Here is an 18,441-nt window from a genome sequence, read left to right on the forward strand (position 1 = left end):
ATGGTTTTTCTGTTGGGGAGGGAGAGGGATGCATATTGAAGGCATTGACGGTGGGCATGCAATTAACCATAAGCACCTGGCCTTGAATAATGAACTTATTTTTAGGTTCATTATCATGCTCACTCGTCCTAACAATTTCTCTGTGGCAAGAATGTTTTAGATGCGAAAACAGAGCTATGGAAAAATTATACAACTTGTCTAGGAACAGACAAGTTGAACCCCTTCACAGCTATGTCTACACAGACAGCCAGAGTAGACCCCCACTCTGAAAGGCGGAAGGCCAAGCTACTGCCAGGCATCTTCTTTCCAGTGGTCATCAAGTACACACTCTCATGCGCACACACACACAGACACACACACACACACACACACGTACGCCCCAAACAGAAGTCCTAGAACAGTCTCAGAATTCAATATTCTGTATGTCAATAGTTTGAAAAAGGAACATCATTATTAAAAAAGTAAATACACTATCCTTCACTGAAGAATACAGGACAATCACAGTGCTGTCCTTAATCATTGCGTGTATTTGAAGAGATAGGATATGGGGTCATGACATGTTAAATGCAACTCAGAAGGGGGAAATCTCAAGTCAGTTGGGATTTTTTGTATTTACATAGAGAAGTGTTGTTGGATTTTTCTGACTTGCCAATTCACTCCTAGGAATTCATCTCCAAGACTGCCATTGAGGGTGACTTCTCTGGCTTCTCCCCAAAGACTTCAGATGAGACAGGATAGCTAGTTCTACCTCGGGTTCTGCCCCCCAGAGCCTCGTGGGCCTGGGAGTTTCAGTGGCCTTGGTCCTTTACTCATGTCATCACCCTCACCAAACATGTTCCTCTATAAATGTGGACAATCTTGTTGACAGTTGTATTCCTTCCATTGTCTTTATTTTTCTCAAAATATAGCCCTGTGCTGGCAAGTAGTGGGGCGCTCAACTCCAGTTGCTTGAGTGAGCAAATGAAGGAATAGACAAATAAGGGGCCGTTGTCGGTGGCCATATAGGGCTTATCATAAGGGTTTAAAATGTGTTACAGGTCAATGAAATGTTAGATGAAACCATTTCCTTGGGCTCAATTCTGTTTCAGGTCCATTCTCCTTTCCATAGATCATTCCCACTGGTACGTGCAGTGCAGTGAATTGAGGGTTGAGAGTTTGTTTGGCCCATGATAGAGCACTGAATCGAAGACTTCTTCACAGAATAGGTTACGTGCCAGCGATATTCTAAATGATAAGTAGACGTAGAGGAAGGATGTTCCGAGCACATGGAGCCATGAATGCTGAAGCATGTGCTTGTACCTAAGCCTGGTATGACTAGAAAGATGGCAAAATTCAGTGTCCAAGGGCAGCACAGGGCAAATCCAATTATGGGCTAACCAAATGCGTGTGTCAGATTCCATGTTCTAGAGCTATTTCTTCCGGGAGCAGGGCTGCCTGAGGACAAGCAGTTCAGAAGGGGCCTCTACCATCTGAGTAATGGTGCAGCCACTTTTACCCAAACAGCAGCCAACTACATGTCTGGGGCCACCACATCCGTTAAGATTTATAGATAACTTCCCCTGATGGGAAACCAGCATCCCTCCCTAATCTCTGCAGTTTCTTCCGGCACCACTGACTCCTACCTCTTGCTTAGGCCTTATCTCATCTTCTTCATTTGCCAAACACCATCTTGCAAACCTGATTCCCATACTCCCCCCAAGGCATCCCTGGCATAAGAGCATCTGCAGAAGGGCCTTAAAAAAAAGTACAAGGGTGAGTTGCAACACAGTTCACCAGGAGGCTCTTGGGGCCCTCTTCTCAGGTGGACCCTGGCAGTTTCCTGGCATCTCAGCTCCACTCTCTTGTGCCCATTTCTGCTGGCTGCCTGCAAACCCTCCACCCCTACTACTTTGTTCACGCAAAGCAATGTAGCTTAGCCTGTCTGTCCTCCAGTAATCACAGAGGATTTGTGTACCAGAAGTTCTTTCTCACCCTGCTAATGTTCTTGAAGGGCAGTGTGAGAGGGCCTTTGCAAGAGAGACTTTATACTTCATTCAAGGTAGAGATTCACTTCAGGTGCTGCCGATTTTCTTTGTGGCGTTGCTGGGGACTGTGATTTTACTCCATCAGTTTTTGGCCAAATGAAAAGACACATCAAAGATTCCCTTCTCTTCTGAAGATTGCAAAACCCTCCCGTCTCTAGAATGTGTAAACAGAGCCATGGTAACTGCAGGGAAATTCTGACTCTCCCGTTGGTCAAACCCTGGGCCTTTGTGTTGTCTTTGCTGTTGTTGTTTGAGTTTGGCAGGCGAGCTCGGGTCAGGGGATTACACGGCAGGCTTGGTGGAGCAGATTGAAGTCCCGGCATTTCCTGTTGTGGGAAGGCCAGCCCCTGCTGCACATGCTCAGGAGAGCGCAGACCAGAGGCTGCAGCAAGTCCATGGTGGGAGGGAGGATGTAAGGAAGAGCAGCTCTGGGTGCAAATAGGGGGGAGATCCAGGCATCAGGGAACAGGACCAGAACTTCAACTCCACTGGTCCCTTCATTTCTCTGGATCTGACTGTCCTCTCCTGTGCAACGAAAAGGCCCTAGTAAATGGTCTCCAATGTTTGTACTCCTGTTCTTTAAAAAAATTAGGAGACTCGTGAGACCATTTCAGTTCCCTGCTGAATAAGTCAGCTTTATTCTTGGAGTTTCTTACATGCTTGGTGCTGTTATGTTCAGTTTTGGGTGATATCATTTCATTTATCTCCTTTGGGAAAGAAACTGCACTAGACCAGGAGTGAAGCCACATTTCCTATATGACACACGGACACATACACCCACCTCCAGGGATACTTGAACCGTGTGTGTAAGATACGTAAGGGTCTTGGTTTAACATCCTAAGCCTTCCGAGATTCTATCATAAAGTAAAATAGTGTGAACGCGTTATTTGGGGCTCTTCGGTGTTATTTTACTATTTTATCATGTGCTATAGTCATAAATCTTCAAGATTAGCAGATACAAGGGGGAAGAAGTAGAAAAGTAGCATTTATTTGGTACCACCAAATGACTGGAAAAGCAAAACCAAAGGACAAAACCCAGAACTTTGCCAACACTGAGAAACAAATGGGAGTGAGGCTACCTGGACTCGAAAGCAGTTCTGTCACCTATAAACTGGGTGACCTGAGACCCTTAACCTCTCTATTCCTCCTCCCTAAAATGAACATAATAGCACCACCTACCATGCCGCCTGCTGTGAGATTAAAAGGTTAATGTCAAGCACTTGGAAGAGTGACTGGCACATACATGGTAAAGACTTCCTAAATTCAACTGGTTATCATGAATTCGGTATCTGGTTATTGATCACCTCCTGTGAACCAGCTCCATACAAGACCTAGAATACAAGGGTCAACAAAATACACTCTGTGTTCAGGACCCACGGTCCCTGGGGAAGAAAGACAGATCTGTTTTAAAGAGACAGAAAGACCAGCCCAGTATCAGCTGCCAAGATGTTGCAAATCCTCTGGTCTGCTGTGATCGTGTCTTTTAAGATATAGAAATTTTTTTGATTTTCTAAAAAGAAGCCTGCCCGTCCCAAGCACAGTAAGTCACCCAGAGAGTCTCCATGTGTTACTGTGGTGCTTTGTCATCTCTGGGTCTCTGTATTGCTGACCACTTGTCCTTGCTTTGTTCCTTGCCTCCTGCATGGGATCCCCTTTCCACCCACTGATAGCATTGGCCCTACCTAGGACTCCAGTCTGAGTCCTTGACTCTCCAGTACCACCAACACAGGCTGTGGGAAGCAGGCTTGTTCTGAGGATTTTCAGCCTCTTTGGCTTATTCTTCTGTTTTGCAGGCTCCTTTTTTGCAGCTTCCTTTCTTTACCCAGGAGGGAAATCATGCTACTCCTCTGTCACCCACCTGTGACTGTAGATGGTGATTTTTCTCCCCTCAACAGGAATAATTACGGTGCCAAGATAAGGAGCAGTTTTGCTAATTAGCCTTCTCTTTTCCATCCATAAAGTTATAAGTTCCTCTTGTTTTCTCCCTTCATCTTAAAAAATACAGTAAGTGCTAGCTTCCTGTCACTGAACTAAGTGGCAGACACTGAGTTAACTGCTTTATTTGAATCACTTCATTTAATTTGTTTGTAAATTCAACAGATAACTCTTGGGCACCTCCCACATTCTAGGTGCCATTCTAAAAGCTGAAAATGCAATGGTAAACATGACGAGTAAACAGAGGCTTCCATGGAACTTACACTCCAGCCAATAGTAAATAAATATCAAGGCATGAAAGGGTCCATAACTGAAACTGAAACAGACTGATGGGATGAGGAGACTGGGGCTGCTTTAGACGGATGTCCAGGGAAGTCCTCTCAAAGAGTGATAGGAAGGATCCGGCCATGAGAAGAGCAAGGCAAGAGCATTCTTGGGTCAGGGGACAGCTTGTGCACAGGCCTCGAGACAGGAATGTGCTCTTTGAGGGACAGAGGGAGGGCAAGCAGGTTGGAGTACAGGGAGGTGGAGTGTGGTAAGGAAGAAGGCTGGAGAGGTGAGCCAAGGCCAGAGCTCACAGGGCAGAGCTGGGTTTGGATTTTCCTCTGCTGCTTTGTGGAAAACGGAGTGTAGGCAAGGAACACAGCAGGGAAGCCAGTCAGTGGCTACTGCAGTATCCTACAGAAAGCGGAGGGGGCTTGGGACCAGTGTGGTGGGGTGGGGATGGAGGTGGAGGTGGAGAAGTCATAGCTGTGGGGTCTTTTAGAAGTAAGGTCAACAGAATCTGCTGGCAAATTGAGATGAGGTGGGGGGAGGGGGGATTCAAGGGTGACTCCAGGCAGTGGGGAATACTGCAGGATGAGCAAGTTTAAGATGAGGAGACGATGGGGAGACTCCTCTTTGACGTGGTACTACTGAGATGGCTATTAGTCCCCTGAAGGGAGATGTCAATGTCGAGTCAGCAGTTGGGTTCAGAGGAATCGGGGATAAAGATAGAAACACAAGTCATCAGCATGTAGATGGGATTAGGTGAACCGCCCTATGAAAGAGTAGAGATGCAGCAGAGAATGGGTTCCTGGATTGCGCTACAACCTAAGGAGGCAGGAGTGCTTTTACCCCCGCTTTACTGATAAGGAAGATAAACTCAGATAGCTTAAGTGACTTGCCCCAAGGACGGCCTAGGAAGCTCTGAGGTTTAACCCAGGCAGTCGATTCCCATCCACTTTGCCAAAGTGGACACGTACATACAGCAGTGGTGCTTTGCTTCCTTCATATATGACAATCTCTCTGCAGGAAGAAGATGACGATGGTCTGCCCAAAAAAAAGTGGCCTACTGTAGATGCCTCTTACTATGGTGGGCGAGGCGTTGGAGGCATTAAAAGGATGGAGGTAAGATACAGCTTCAAGTACTCACATCTCTGTGCCGACCACTCCGTGATGGAAAACCAGATAAAAGTGGTGAAAGCTCATACTTGAGGTCTGGTGGGAATTTGGATTATAAGGCGTCAGAAGGAGAGATGGCAGGTACACCCCTTTAACTGTGCACCCCCATATCTTGCCCACCACTTACAGTAATGTGTTTATCTGCTCAAACATCTCAGTGGTTTCCTCTCCCACTGGAATACAGTCCAAAGTTCTTTCCTGGGCCTGCAGGGCCTTTACACATGCTGTCCCCAGTCTGGACGATTCCTCCCCTAAACATCCATCTGTGTGATTTGCTCTCCCTGCCCCTTCAAACCTCTCTCTTTCCCTTTTTCCACACCCTCCTTCCTCTTCCCTGGCCCTAAAAACCCAAAGGAATTGGGGAGTGGGTAGCGCTCACATTGCACATCACACATGTATGTATGATGCCCATCTCCAGAGGCATTTTACTGTATTTTGTCATTTTGTTTTATTCTATGTTACTTATTGTAGGTTCGCTGGGGAGAAAAGGGTTCCACAGAAGAAGGTGCTAAGTTGGAAAAAGCAAAGAATGCGAGAGTCAAGATGCCAGAGCAGGAGTACGAATTCCCCGAACCTCGAAATCTCAACAACAACATGCGTCGGCCCTCTTCCCCCCGGAAGTGGTACTCGCCAATCAAGGTGTGTCCCTTTCTACTCAGAAACCCATCATCTCTCCTGATAAAATGCTCATATAGCAAGACTCAGATTCTTTTGACATGATAAAATATCAAACCAAATCCCAGGTATCACAAAGGAACAAATTTCTAAAATCATGGACTTAAAAGTACACGTACTTATTTTCTCTATTTCCACATTATCAAAGTTGAAACTAGGCTTTTTAAAATCACCATGGCTGGGGTGCCTCATGGTTCAGTTAAGCGTCTGACTCTGAGTTTGGCCTCAGGTCACGATCTCACGGTTGGTGGGATCGAGTCCGGTATCAGGCTTTGCACCGACAGCACGGAGCCTGCTTGGGATTCTCTCTCTCTTTTCTCTCTCTGCTGCTCCCCCACTCATACTCACTCTCTCTCTCTCTCTCTCTCTCAAAATAAATAAACATTTTTTAAAAATCACCGTGGCAAACTAGCAGAATCCAAGTGGACTATGAGTCAAGAGACTGGAGTAGTAACCCCAGAAGATCACATAAATTCCTGTAACATCTCTCAGCTTCATTGGTAGACAGTTCCACTATCTAACAAAAATGGCAGCATTCCCCTTGATGCCTTATCTCTCTTCCTCTTGCCATAACACAAGCCAATTCCCCTTTCTCCAAGCTTCCCGCCAGTGCGTCATGTGTTGGCCATGGATTTAGGACTCACTCGTCCTGTCTGTGAGCAAAACCACCCCCCCCCCTTTTCTTTTCTCCACTATCTCTCTTCCCCTGTATATCTCCAGAGCTTAAATCTCTTCAGCTTATTAGGGAATTTCAGCAATAGAAGGTAGCTAGTGCTTCCTGAAGACTTCTTTTCTCTTCCTCTTGTTCTTCTTCTATTTCTATACTGCAGACAGAAACTGGGCCAATTCCAAGGCCTCAAGTCAGAAGGACCCAGTTTAAGAGCCAGCTCGCATCACGCACATATACACATGCACCCACACAGTCTTACCCTTCTTCCAGTAAGAGCAAAAATACTATTCATCATCACTCACTGAGTTATTTGCTAATTTAAAAAAAAAATTTGTTAATGTTTTATTTATTCTTGAGAGAAAGAAGACAGAGCATGAGTGAGGGAGGGGCAGAGAGAGAGAGGGACACAAAATCCGAAGCAGACTCCAGGCTCTGAGCTGTCAACACAGAGCCCGACATGGGGCTCGAACTCGCGAGCTGAAAAGTGAGATCGTGACCTGAGGCGAAGTCAGATGCTCAACAGACTGAGCCACCCAGGCACCCCAGTTATTTGCCAATTTTAGAGCAGCACTTCTCCTATGAAATCAAAAGAAATACATTTTTTAAAAATTTTCTTTATTGCTTATTTATTTTTGAGAGAGAGAGAGAAAGAGACAGTATGAACAGGAGAGAGGCAGAGAGAGAGGGAGACACAGAATCTGAAGCAGGCTCCAGGCTCTGAGCTGTCAGCACAGAGCCCAACGCAGGGTCGAACTGACAAACCGTAAGATCATGACCTGAGCCAAAGTTGGACGCTTAACTGCCTGAGCCACGCAGGCGCCGCAAAAGAAATAACCATTTTAAACAATGGAGTGACATTTCATTGGTAATTGTCTCTTCTCAGCCAAGCTGGCTCATGCTCACACTAATTGCAGTGTATTTTCGTTTTGGTTTGCTGTGTTTAAAGCAAGGAGATTCTTTTTTAAGATAAGTGCGCCCACCCCCTCCCACCCCACCCCACCTCACCCCACCCCAGCCAATGGCTTGAACTCTGGAAAGATGTGGGCGAGATGTAGCTTGCTTGACTAACAGCTGGTTGCTTCTAATTATTTTCTAATGCAGAACATGCAATGGCGTGCATGCATGTGCAGACAGGAAGGAGCCAAATAGAACCTCAGAGATGAAGAAGAAAGGGAATTTTCTATTAGGTCGTTTTTAGGCATCTGTACCTTGTGACTAACATGACATATTTGGTTATCGCCAGGTTTTCATTTCTGTAATCCTGGACTTTGAAAGAACATTAATTCTGTTTGAAGAATCCAATTTCTGCTTGAGAGAATGTTATTCTTCCATCACCAGTGGTTTAGGACTGAGTTTTATGAAGTAAATAGGGATATAAACAACTAGATGCATACGTCTAAAAACATTCCCAATACCCACTTGGAGTTAGCATCAACGAGCGTTTGTTGTGTACCTAGTATGTGCTGGGTACTGCCAGATACTAAGTATACAGAGGTTCTCAACCCTGGCTGAGTATCAGAATCACCCTGAGAGCTTTAAAAATACAGATTCCCAGGCCTAATGACTTACTCTCACAAAAGGCTTTCATAGGCACACAGGCTGTCTGTCACAACTTGCTTTGCTTTTTCTCGGTGAAACTCCTTTTCCCCCCAGTGCCTCCCTTTCTAACATCAAAACTCCCTAAGCCACACCCCTCTGGCCCCCAATTATCGTTACCTCCACAGCCTCTGCTCATGAGCCTCCTCCTTAGTCATTGTGTCCCACTGCTGGTTCTCACAGTGTGGTCCCTGGACCACCAACATCAACATCCCCCAGGAACTTGTTGGAAATAAATGCACATTCTCAGGCCGAACCCAGATGTACTGAATCAACAACTTCAGGGGTGGGGCCCAGCCATCTGGGATTGAACAAGCCCACTTAAGAAATTGTCACCGAAGGGGCGCCTGGGTGGCTCAGTCAGTTGAGCGTCCGACTTCGGCTCAGGGCATGATCTCACGGCCTGTGGGTTCGAGCCCCGCATCGGGCTCTGTGCTAACAGCTCAGAGCCTGCAGCCTGCTTCCGATCCTGTGTCTCCCTCTCTCGCTGCCCTCTCCCCCACTCTCACTTTGTCTCATTCTGTCTCTCAAAAATAAATAAATGTAAAAAAAATTAAAAAAAAAAAAACTGTCACCTAAGGTTCCAGCCACACTGCCGTATAGAAGGTTCCCTGAGGGCAGGAACCTTGGCACCTGGCCAAAAGATCATGACCACACCTCAGCTATTTGTCAGAAGTCTCTGCAAGGAGGCCCACGTTAGATTTCATAGCCTATTTCTACCACAAACGCAACGGCGGGATTAATGTTAAATGGTTGAGAATCTGAGCGTCAAGGAAGCCCCGGACAGCCAGATGGGAAAGACGTGTGATGTCGGTGGACGGGCACAGCCCCTCAGCAGTACTGTCATACTCTGACATGGGAACGGTCACTTTGCCTTCCTGCTGGTGGAGCAGCTCAAGCCAAGGCCTGCTCAGCTCCCTCTATGCAATAGTCCGCTAGTGTGATTGCTCATGTGTGAGTCTTCTCTCCACCAGATTTGACCCCCTGGGGGCACCACTTCTGTTTAACTCATCTTTGAACCTGCAGGAAACAGCACTGTACCTGGCATAGCACAGGGACTCCGCCATCTCTTGTTAAAGAGCTGACACATAAGTTTAATTACAAAACCACTCCCAGAGAGTCCTGCTGGTGAGACTATCTCCTGTGACGTGCACAGATCGCTTTGGTACCATCAGTTCAAGGAAGGTGACATTCTTCTTGCCATCCCTTTGAGGGGAGGAGAGAAAAAGAGGTCACCTTATGTGTTGAGGGAAGGGTGAGAACAAGGAGGTTTCAGAATAGAAGCACAGAAAGGAATTCAAAAGTAAAATTGTATACTCTCTCTCAAGAAGAAGGGCAGACTTGCTCCCAGAACGTCAGCATTCATATTGTTTAACAAGTTTCATGCTCCATGATGAGCCCCATCTTAGCCATGGTGCCTGCGGATGTCACTGGGCCTTGGAAAAACATTTAGCCTCACATAGTGCTGTAAACTCTGATTCCCTTTCATGAACCCTCTCGCTGGATTTGTCACAGTCTGGGCAGGAAATAGAAGCACACTCAAGAGGGTTGAACTTTTGGTGAGGGCAGGGTTAAGAGAACCCACAAAGATGGCCAGGGATTCAGGGACTGGCAACCAGTGAGAGCTGTTACCTCCCTAGGCCTGAAGGATAAGGACGGGAGATGGTATCATTTGAGCCAGTGACCAGAAGAGGCCACCCAGTGGGAGCTGTGGCCATAGCAAGGGAATCAGCAATCTAAATCTGCCCTACCGCCTGTTTTTTATATGACCCACAAACTAAGAGTGGTTTTTATTATTTTTAAATGGTTTTGTAAGTTCCTATATAATACCCTAGAGTTTGCCTCAAGCTACGAAGCTTAAAATATTTACTCTATGCCCTTTACAGAAAATGTTTACAGATCCCTCTCCTAAAAGAATGCAGCCACTGAGGAAGGCAGGGGGTCAGGGAGGGAACAGAAGGAATAAATGCCCCGACCTCTCCCTCATCTTGCCCTCATCTCCTTCTGGTACACCTATCGGCCAAACCAAAGGGCAACCAGGTGGTGTTCTCTGTAGAGGTCAGGCCTCTGGGGCATAGAGCTAGGAGGACAGAGAAAGGCAGAGAGTGGATGGGGGCATGCAGCTCATGCAGAATGACCAGTCCATTCTCTGCCCCCACTATAAATAGGGAGAACACTCCCACCCAATGTAAAACTTTCAAGAGACACTGGAAAGACTTAGCTCCCCAGGGAAAGTGGTCAGAATCATACACATCTTTAAATGTATTGCATTCGACTCACTTTCTTCATGCATGTTATAAAATCGATATGAGAAGCAGAGAGGCAGGTGAGCGCATCTGCTAAGCAAACCCAGGAGGAACTCATCAAGAGACGAAGTCCACATCGGGCTTCTCTCCCCCATTCCCCAGTCTGATTTAGGGCACTGACCACAGCAACCACACTTCACCCTTTCCTCATTCCAGGCTCATGACCAGGAAATTTTCCGATATTCGGCCTTAATTTTCCTTTGCTCCGTTTTCACCCCCTGGATTTACAGTACCCCATGCTTCTCATTAAATTGGGACTGACCATTTCAGACAAGTGAAGTAATGCCCAGATATATGGCCTCCAGATAGATTAAAACCAGGACTGTTTTCAGGTTTGCTGGAAAGCTTGCAGCCTTTAGAGAAACCATTTTCTCCCTTTCCAGTAGCTCCTCCACAGGACCGAAAATGGCAGAAGTGACAGCTGAAGGACAAAAGCCAGACCCTGGATGGCCAGGAAGACTGGCTGTTCTTTGCACGAGAGCCAGACCATGAAGGGGCAGGGTTAGGTCATACTCATTGTGAGGCCTGGGGAGGGGCGGGGGGGGGGGGTGGTCTTCTGTTCTCTTCATTTTCTGTCAGGCCAACCTTCATCCCTGGCCTACAGCACCTTGACCTTATAATCAAGCAGCATTCAGTCATGAAACCATGCCGGATGGAGCCCTATGTAGCCCAGTAAGACATACCAAAGCCTTAAGTATTGTCAGATGGGCTGTTGATGTTAAACAGACGTTTTTTATCCCTTTCTGGCTACTTTTTATAATGGCTCCAAACTTTTTTTAAACAAAGACCAAAACTAAAAAAGAACAAAACAAAAATCACCCTGTGTGAGTGTGTGCTAGTGTGTGTGTGTGTGTCTCCAACGTTATGCATTAATTCATTTCATCTGAGGAGAAGCATGGGCTGCAATATTTACCATAGATTTTAAGGTGTAAAAATTCAGATGTTAGTCTCTAATAGCTCTATCGTTGACCTACCTCAAAATTCTCCACCTCTGACTAACTTACAAGCAGCTCAGGCAGACAACCTAGAAGAGAAGACACAGCTGCTGCTTGGCCAAATTTTTTAAAAAGGAGAGAAAAAGAAGCTCAGCCCCAAACCCCAGGCACCACGATGCTTTGAATGATGGCTGCATAAACATTCCCCACCCTGCCTTATTGTTTAGGAAGAAACAAAATGGAGAGTTGACCTAGAACTCCCAGTTTGCCTGCCTTTGTGGATTGGAAGGTAGTCTGAGCATGAGGTACAGTGTGGAAGCCTGAAATTGGTAAATTTCTCATTTTATAGTGAAAATGTATCAATTTCCTATGAAAGAAAGCTATATTTAAATTCCAGCTAATATATTCTGACAGAGGGTCCCAGGGTTAATAGGGAAATCTTTATTTCCAGCTTCACAGAAGCAGTTGGGCATTTCTCCTGGGGAGGGACCATGTCTTGAATTGGGTCCTATGGAGAGGCCTGTGCATCATGGTCACTCAAATCTGAGATAAATAGGGAGTCAACTCAAAGTCTCCTTCCCCCCACCCCCAGACTTCGGGTAAATCCCAGGAACCGGTTGGAAAAATCCCCTGAGGCTCTTCACACCCCAAAGGGATATTATTAAAAACCTCATTAGCTGCTGTCTTGAAATGACAGCTTTCTGCCTCCATTCAGAAAAATAAAGGCACCAGCAGCTTTTGTTATGCGCTTCTCTTTGACCTTAGGGGGTAATTTTGTATCCTCTTCTTGGTTAGAAACCCACTTTTCTAAAACTTCCTTCAGCTCTTACATTAAAAGCTATAAAAAGCTGACGAGGGAGCAGAAGGAGAGGTTGGGTGTGTGGATTACCCAGGTGGCGTCCTATGCCACAGAGGTGGGACTTTGGGCTCATTGGTGGCACCGCCAGAACTCAGAACACTGAGAATAAAACTGGAACTAACTAACTGGTCTCACCTTGGCCAGAGGAACCCAAGGACAGCAGCTCACCTGGGTGAAATGCATACTGCAGGCCGGGCACAATTCCAGAGGCTTCCCACACACCACACTCTCGCTCCTTTATTTTACAACCCTCAAAAGTAGAAACTACCACTACTCCCATTTACAAATGGAAAAACTAAGGCACAGAGAGGTTAGGTGACTTGCCTAAATTCATACTGCTAGTAAGATGTTTCCTGGTTTATTTTATTAACTGCAAAGCATCCATTAGAGCTAGCAATGAAATCCATCATTAATCAAACAGGAGAGAGGACTGGGGGGGTGGGGGGTGGGGGCGGGTGCCTGGAGGTAAAGGACCAATCAGGAAACCGTTGGCAGGATGAGTGACAGATGATGAGGGTCTGCGCCAGGCAGTAGCCATGGAGACAGTGGGGCAGGATGCACAGGAAGCAGTGACAGGAGAGCTGTGACAGAGAGAAAGTCCACAAGACATGGTTGGAGTTGAATATGAGGAGGTGGCAGAGGGCAAGGAGGTGACAGTGAGTCTCTGGTGTCCAGCTTGCCCGTGTGGATGTCGGCAGTGCCAGGAACCAAGCAGGGTATGCAAAAGGAGGAATGGGTTGGGGAAAGATAGCTGGTTCCGTTTTTAATGCCTGTGATAACTTCTGCATGACAGCTAAGATTTGGTAGGTGACTGGACTGGGAACTCAGGAGAGGACTAAGCTGAAGGTAGAATTTGTGAGCCATCAGCAGAGAGATGGAAGTTGACCCCAGAGACTAGGTGAGAGCCTCCCAGGTGGATCACTCAGCCTGAGGGAGAGGCTTGAAGAGGGCTGAAGGGAGGACCAGGCAGAAGCTGAAAAGGCCTATCCAGGGAGGAAGGAAGGAGCAGGCAGAGGCTGATGGCACTGAGGCCAAGGGAAAGTGTAAAGAAAGGAGAAGCCCAGTGCATCAGATCTAAGAATCAAGTAAAAGTCTGGGGCACCTGGGTGGCTCAGTCGGTTGAGCCTCCGACTTCGGCTCAGGTGATGGTCTCATAGTTTGTGGGTTCGAGCCCCACATCAGGCTCTGTGCTGCCCGGCTTCAGATTCTGTGTCTCCTTCTCTCTCTGCCCCTCCCCCGCTCACATTTCATCTCACTCTGTTTCTCAAAAATAAATAAATGTAAAAAAAAAATTAAAAAAGAAAAATGAGACCCAACGGTGGCCAAGGCACTTGGCATTGGGATCCATTGGTGGCCTTAGCAAGTGCAGCTTGGTGAAGCACTGTGGCCAAACGCTGTAAGAGAGGCCAGCCCACAGCATGCTGGAGGGGAGTGAGAAGTGTGGCCTGAAGGAAGTGGGCAGGGGTTGGCCGAGCACAGAATGGAGGATGGATGGATACACGCTTGTCAAGTTCACATTATTGATTTCTTACACTCTATGTTGCATTCTTTTCCATCTTTCTTCAGAGCCTCCCAAGTGATCATTTTCATGACTTTGCCATGATCATAGGTAACATTTAACGAATACTTTCTTTGAGCTAAGTATCTAACTCCAATATCTAATTGGGTAGTTACCTGATAGGGTAGATAGTACCATTGTGTCCATTTTAAAGATGAGAAAAGTGAGGCTTAGGGAGATGAAACAGCTCATCCACAGCTGCAGAACGGGGAGGGCCAGACCCCAAATACCAACTCAGTCAGTGTGAATTGTCACTTTTGGCTTAAACGTCACACAATGACCTGTTGCCACAAGAAAACCTAACTTACTACTGATTCTCATGGTGTTATGCATCCAGGTGGTCTCTGCTCTTTTGCTCTGCCCATAGCTTCAGATTACAGTTTCTGCAAACATTCTTCCCATCCCCATCTTACTGCTCCTCATTTGTCAAGCAGTTGAGTGATTAGCACACAGAACGCTGTGGGTGGGCTGATTTACAAGGATGAATACTGGGAGTCCCCCCAAAATAGGGAAAGAAAAAGAGGCATTCATCCAGGAAATCCACCTGGTTTCATCCTGAAATATAAATGCTTACCCCAAGGAACCTTCAAGGAAAACACTTAACTGATGATTGAAATGGTTTAATGCAGAAAACCATGCTGAACCCAGCAGCAGTCCCCTCCAGCTTTCTAAAGTCATTTCAAAATATTTTTAGAGGCTTTTGTAAATACTTTGCCAAAAGAGATGAAAAACATAACACTTAGCAAGACCAAGTTTAACCCACAGAACTTGAGCAACAGTTGACAGAAGTTCAAGAGCACATTTTATTTGAATCTAACCCACCAGAAGAGAATGCCAGAACATGAAGTCTTCGAGATGACATTCTTAAATTGATGCTTCCTCTACAAAAGCTTTGTATCAAGGAACTTGAAGTCTCTGGACTTCCCCAGCCTCTCAGCACCATCCTTCAGAGTCCTCTTCCAGATCAGTATCTTCAAACATGCCTCACTGAGACCCAGTAGGAAATACAGTTTGGCTCAGTACATAAGTATGTTTGCGTTGAATGCGCGCTAAAACACTCACCAATATACACACACCCATACACATTTAACTGATACAAATTTGTCACAAAATAATAGTTATCTTCGTCGTGTGCAAGTGACTCAAATATTCTCTTTCCTATTCTATTTTATTTCTTAAGAATTCTGGTCCTAATACACAAAACTGTCTCATGAGGGATTGAAGAGTTGCAACCTACCATTTAGAAACCCTATTCTAAAGGATCTAAGTCCAAGTACTCCAGCCGGAAGATCTGCACAAGGAATATAATAGAAAGTATATGAGCTCTGGAATTACACGGCCATAGGGTCCAATCACACCTCCCAATTTACCAGCTCTGTGCTTTAGGCAAGTTAGTTGTTAGTCTGACCTTCCATTTCCTCTCCATAATCCTTTGGGAGTTTGGGAGAAGACGCATGTGGAAGCACCTAGCCCAGCACTTATTTAGTAGCACTGAATGCATGCATTCATCCAACCAAAATTTACTGAGCACTAGGGCTGGGGGTACAGCAACTAACAACCCAGTGACACCTCTGCTTTCATGGAATTGACATTCCAGGTGGCAGAGACAGAGAATAGGCAAATAAACATAGAGTACGTCAGGGATTAATAAAGCCTGTATTTGTTTCCTATTGCTGCTGTAACAAACTACCACTAACTTAGTGACTTCAAACAACACAATTTTATTATTTTACAGTTCGGGAGGTCAGAAGCTCAAAATAGGTCTCACTGGGCTCAAATCAAGGCGAGGCCAGAGTTGCGTCTCTTTTGGAGGCTTTAGGAGAGAATCTGACTCTTTGTCTTTTCCAGAGACTAGAAGCTGCCCACACTCACTGGTTTATGGCCCCCTCCCTTCCCCAAAGCCAACAACCGTGGGTTGAATCTCGCTCACGTGGAATCCCTCTGACTCTGTGTCTGTCGGCACAACTTCTCTGACTCTGACTCCCCCCCCACCGCCTCTCTCTATCAAGGACCCACATGCTTAGGGTCCACCTGCATAACCCAGGATAATCTTCCCATCTCAAGATCCTGTACTTAATCACATCTGCAAAGTCTTTTGCTATGGCAGGTAACATATTAAGGATTAATACTAAGAGCAAAATTCAATAAATGTCATTGTTGCATTTTAGTATTTGAGACAGGGGAAATGAGCCTCCATTCAGCATGTCTAGGGGACAAGAATGGCCAGAGGCATTAGGCTCCCTTCATCATATGCTGTGAAAACTTCACTCACAGACTCACCCTTCTCACATTCAGCCAATTACCTACAACTCCAAAGGGGTTGTGATTTTGGGTATTCTGAGATTTTTGGTAATCTGTCCCTTGAGCCTGGGATTCCTGAGCAAGTCATAGGTGCTGAGTGAGCCCAGGGATCTGCATCCCAGGGGCCTTCAATTGGTCTGGCCCCATCAATAGTTCTGTTTAGTAGTTTTCCTGAATTTGTCATCATTGTTTCATTTGTGAACTCTGGGCATTAAGTGGGAAGAAAAAACTTCAGTGGAAGTTGAAAAGATTGACTTTGGCGTGAGGATATGCCCAGAAACGCAATGAGAGCAAAAGCCGAGAGCCTGAATGCACTTCTCTGCGTTAGCAAATTTGGGACAGCACCGAAGTCTCATGCATGTATCCTGCATGCACACCAGGGTCTTGTTACATGTCTCTCCTGCAGCCCCCATTTTGAACTTAGGGCCTGGAGAGTCACTTATCCCGTTACGACCACATTGCTAGCGGTACGTTGTTCACATGACTGAAGAAGCATGGAAAGTTCTACATGTCTATGTTGGCCACTGCTCTGGTTTCATTTGTAATCTTGATGCATTTGGTGTTTTGTTTTGTTTTGTGTTTTCAGGGAAAACTGGATGCCTTGTGGGTCCTACTAAGGAAAGGATATGATCGTGTGTCTGTGATGCGTCCACAGCCAGGAGACACGGTAGGATTCATTAATGGTGTCATACATACTTTGTTTTTCTCTCTCACTCTGAATTTGGTGAGCTAGAATAACTCCAGATATATCAATCTAGCTGTTATTTCCTGTTGTGACAAATCAGATACTAATTTTCAGAATTCTGGGTTCTTTACAAGACCTTAAGTGTTGACTTGCTTTTCTGGAAAGGATCTTGACAGAAATAGGTTGAGTTAAACTTCCTAGGACTTGAGCTTCTTATGTGATAGGTACAGTGAGTGAAAGAGGCAGGAGTGGCCCTTCCCTAGGCTGTGCCAGGAGAGAGGCCTGCTGCTCCCCAGCAGCGGTGGCCAGTGGTGACCAACAAGATGCACAAGATGCCAGAGCCACAAGGTGGGGCAAGAACATCCACCCTCTTCCAGCAGGTGTCAGACCCAACTGGTCTAAGACCTCAGGAGGTTCTTTTACCCTGGTAAGGATTTGCCCCAAAACCGTCAGGGCCAAACTTAGAGTGTCTCCAGCTACAAGGAGGCAGAAAAGGAGGAGTCAGCAGAGACCACTAGGAACCATCTAGTCCATCTCCATTTTGTGAATGAGAAAATGAAGGACAGGAGAAGCTGAATAACTTGTTCTGTTCCCAAAGTAACAGTGTGGAAACAAATCCTGTTCCGCTGAAATCACACTGTTGCTCTGTCTTCTCCCTAAATTTTACAAAACAAACTTGGGACGAAATCCTCCCTCAACTACCAGCAAACCACATCTTCCATCCACTTCTCTGGATGTCAGGCACATAACCCAAAAGCAAAATAAAGGTGTCCGATTTGAAATTCCTTTCAAATCAGGTAGAGAACTTCCTTCTTGGCGGGAAAATTCCAGGCAAGTTACTTAACCTCTCTGAGCTCCATCTTTATAAGGTAAATGATGCTGTGGCTGTTTGGAGAAGGTACTTGTAACGAATCTGGCCCAATGCTGAACACCTAGGAATGCTCAATCAATGGTGATTATGATGATTATTTACGTCACGCTTTTCTACTGCCTGTGAGGGGCTGATACAAAAATTCAAAGCATATTGCAACTGACGTGTATCAGGTAAGCCCACAGCTTTACTTACCCTGCCCACTGTTCAACGAGGCACAGCTCGTAAAACTCAAGAGCACAGCCTGTTAGGCAGGCCCCTCTTCCTTTGCACCGATGACAACGAGTGGTTTGTGGCTGAGGGGATTTGGTCTAAAGTTTCATAGCTTGTGCAATTAGCTTTCCTGCTCCCAGGTTGTGGCAAAAAGAAACCAGGTCATATAAATGCAGGGCTGACTTGGCCCTCATGGCATACGGAATTTGTATTTTGTCTGTCAAAGTCAACAAGAACACACTGCAATGGCAAATGTTAAAGTACAAACTCTCCAGTTAACAAAAATGAGCCCAGGCCATAAACTTTGTACTCAGGGTGGTATTTGGCCTTATAAGTTATACATCTGGTTTCTGTGGGAAATTAAGGAATT

General features: G+C 45.9%; 2 protein-coding genes across 5 annotated transcripts in view; one reads left to right on the plus strand and one right to left on the minus strand.

Moving 5' to 3' along the window:
- The window catches only part of GKN2 (gastrokine 2), a 326,024-nt gene that overhangs the window by 214,233 nt on the left and 93,350 nt on the right, over positions 1-18,441 (minus strand). The window lies entirely within an intron of this gene.
- ANTXR1 (ANTXR cell adhesion molecule 1) overlaps positions 1-18,441 on the plus strand; it is a 221,603-nt gene that overhangs the window by 153,724 nt on the left and 49,438 nt on the right. For all 3 annotated transcript variants that reach the window (XM_045446307.1, XM_045446308.1, XM_045446309.1), the window contains exons 15-17: positions 5,253-5,348; positions 5,874-6,041; positions 16,889-16,969. In XM_045446307.1, the coding sequence (XP_045302263.1) occupies positions 5,253-5,348; positions 5,874-6,041; positions 16,889-16,969 (345 nt within the window). The remainder of the gene's footprint in view (positions 1-5,252; positions 5,349-5,873; positions 6,042-16,888; positions 16,970-18,441) is intronic.

This window comes from Leopardus geoffroyi, chromosome A3, assembly GCF_018350155.1.
Source record: "Leopardus geoffroyi isolate Oge1 chromosome A3, O.geoffroyi_Oge1_pat1.0, whole genome shotgun sequence".
Taxonomy (NCBI): domain Eukaryota; kingdom Metazoa; phylum Chordata; class Mammalia; order Carnivora; family Felidae; genus Leopardus; species Leopardus geoffroyi.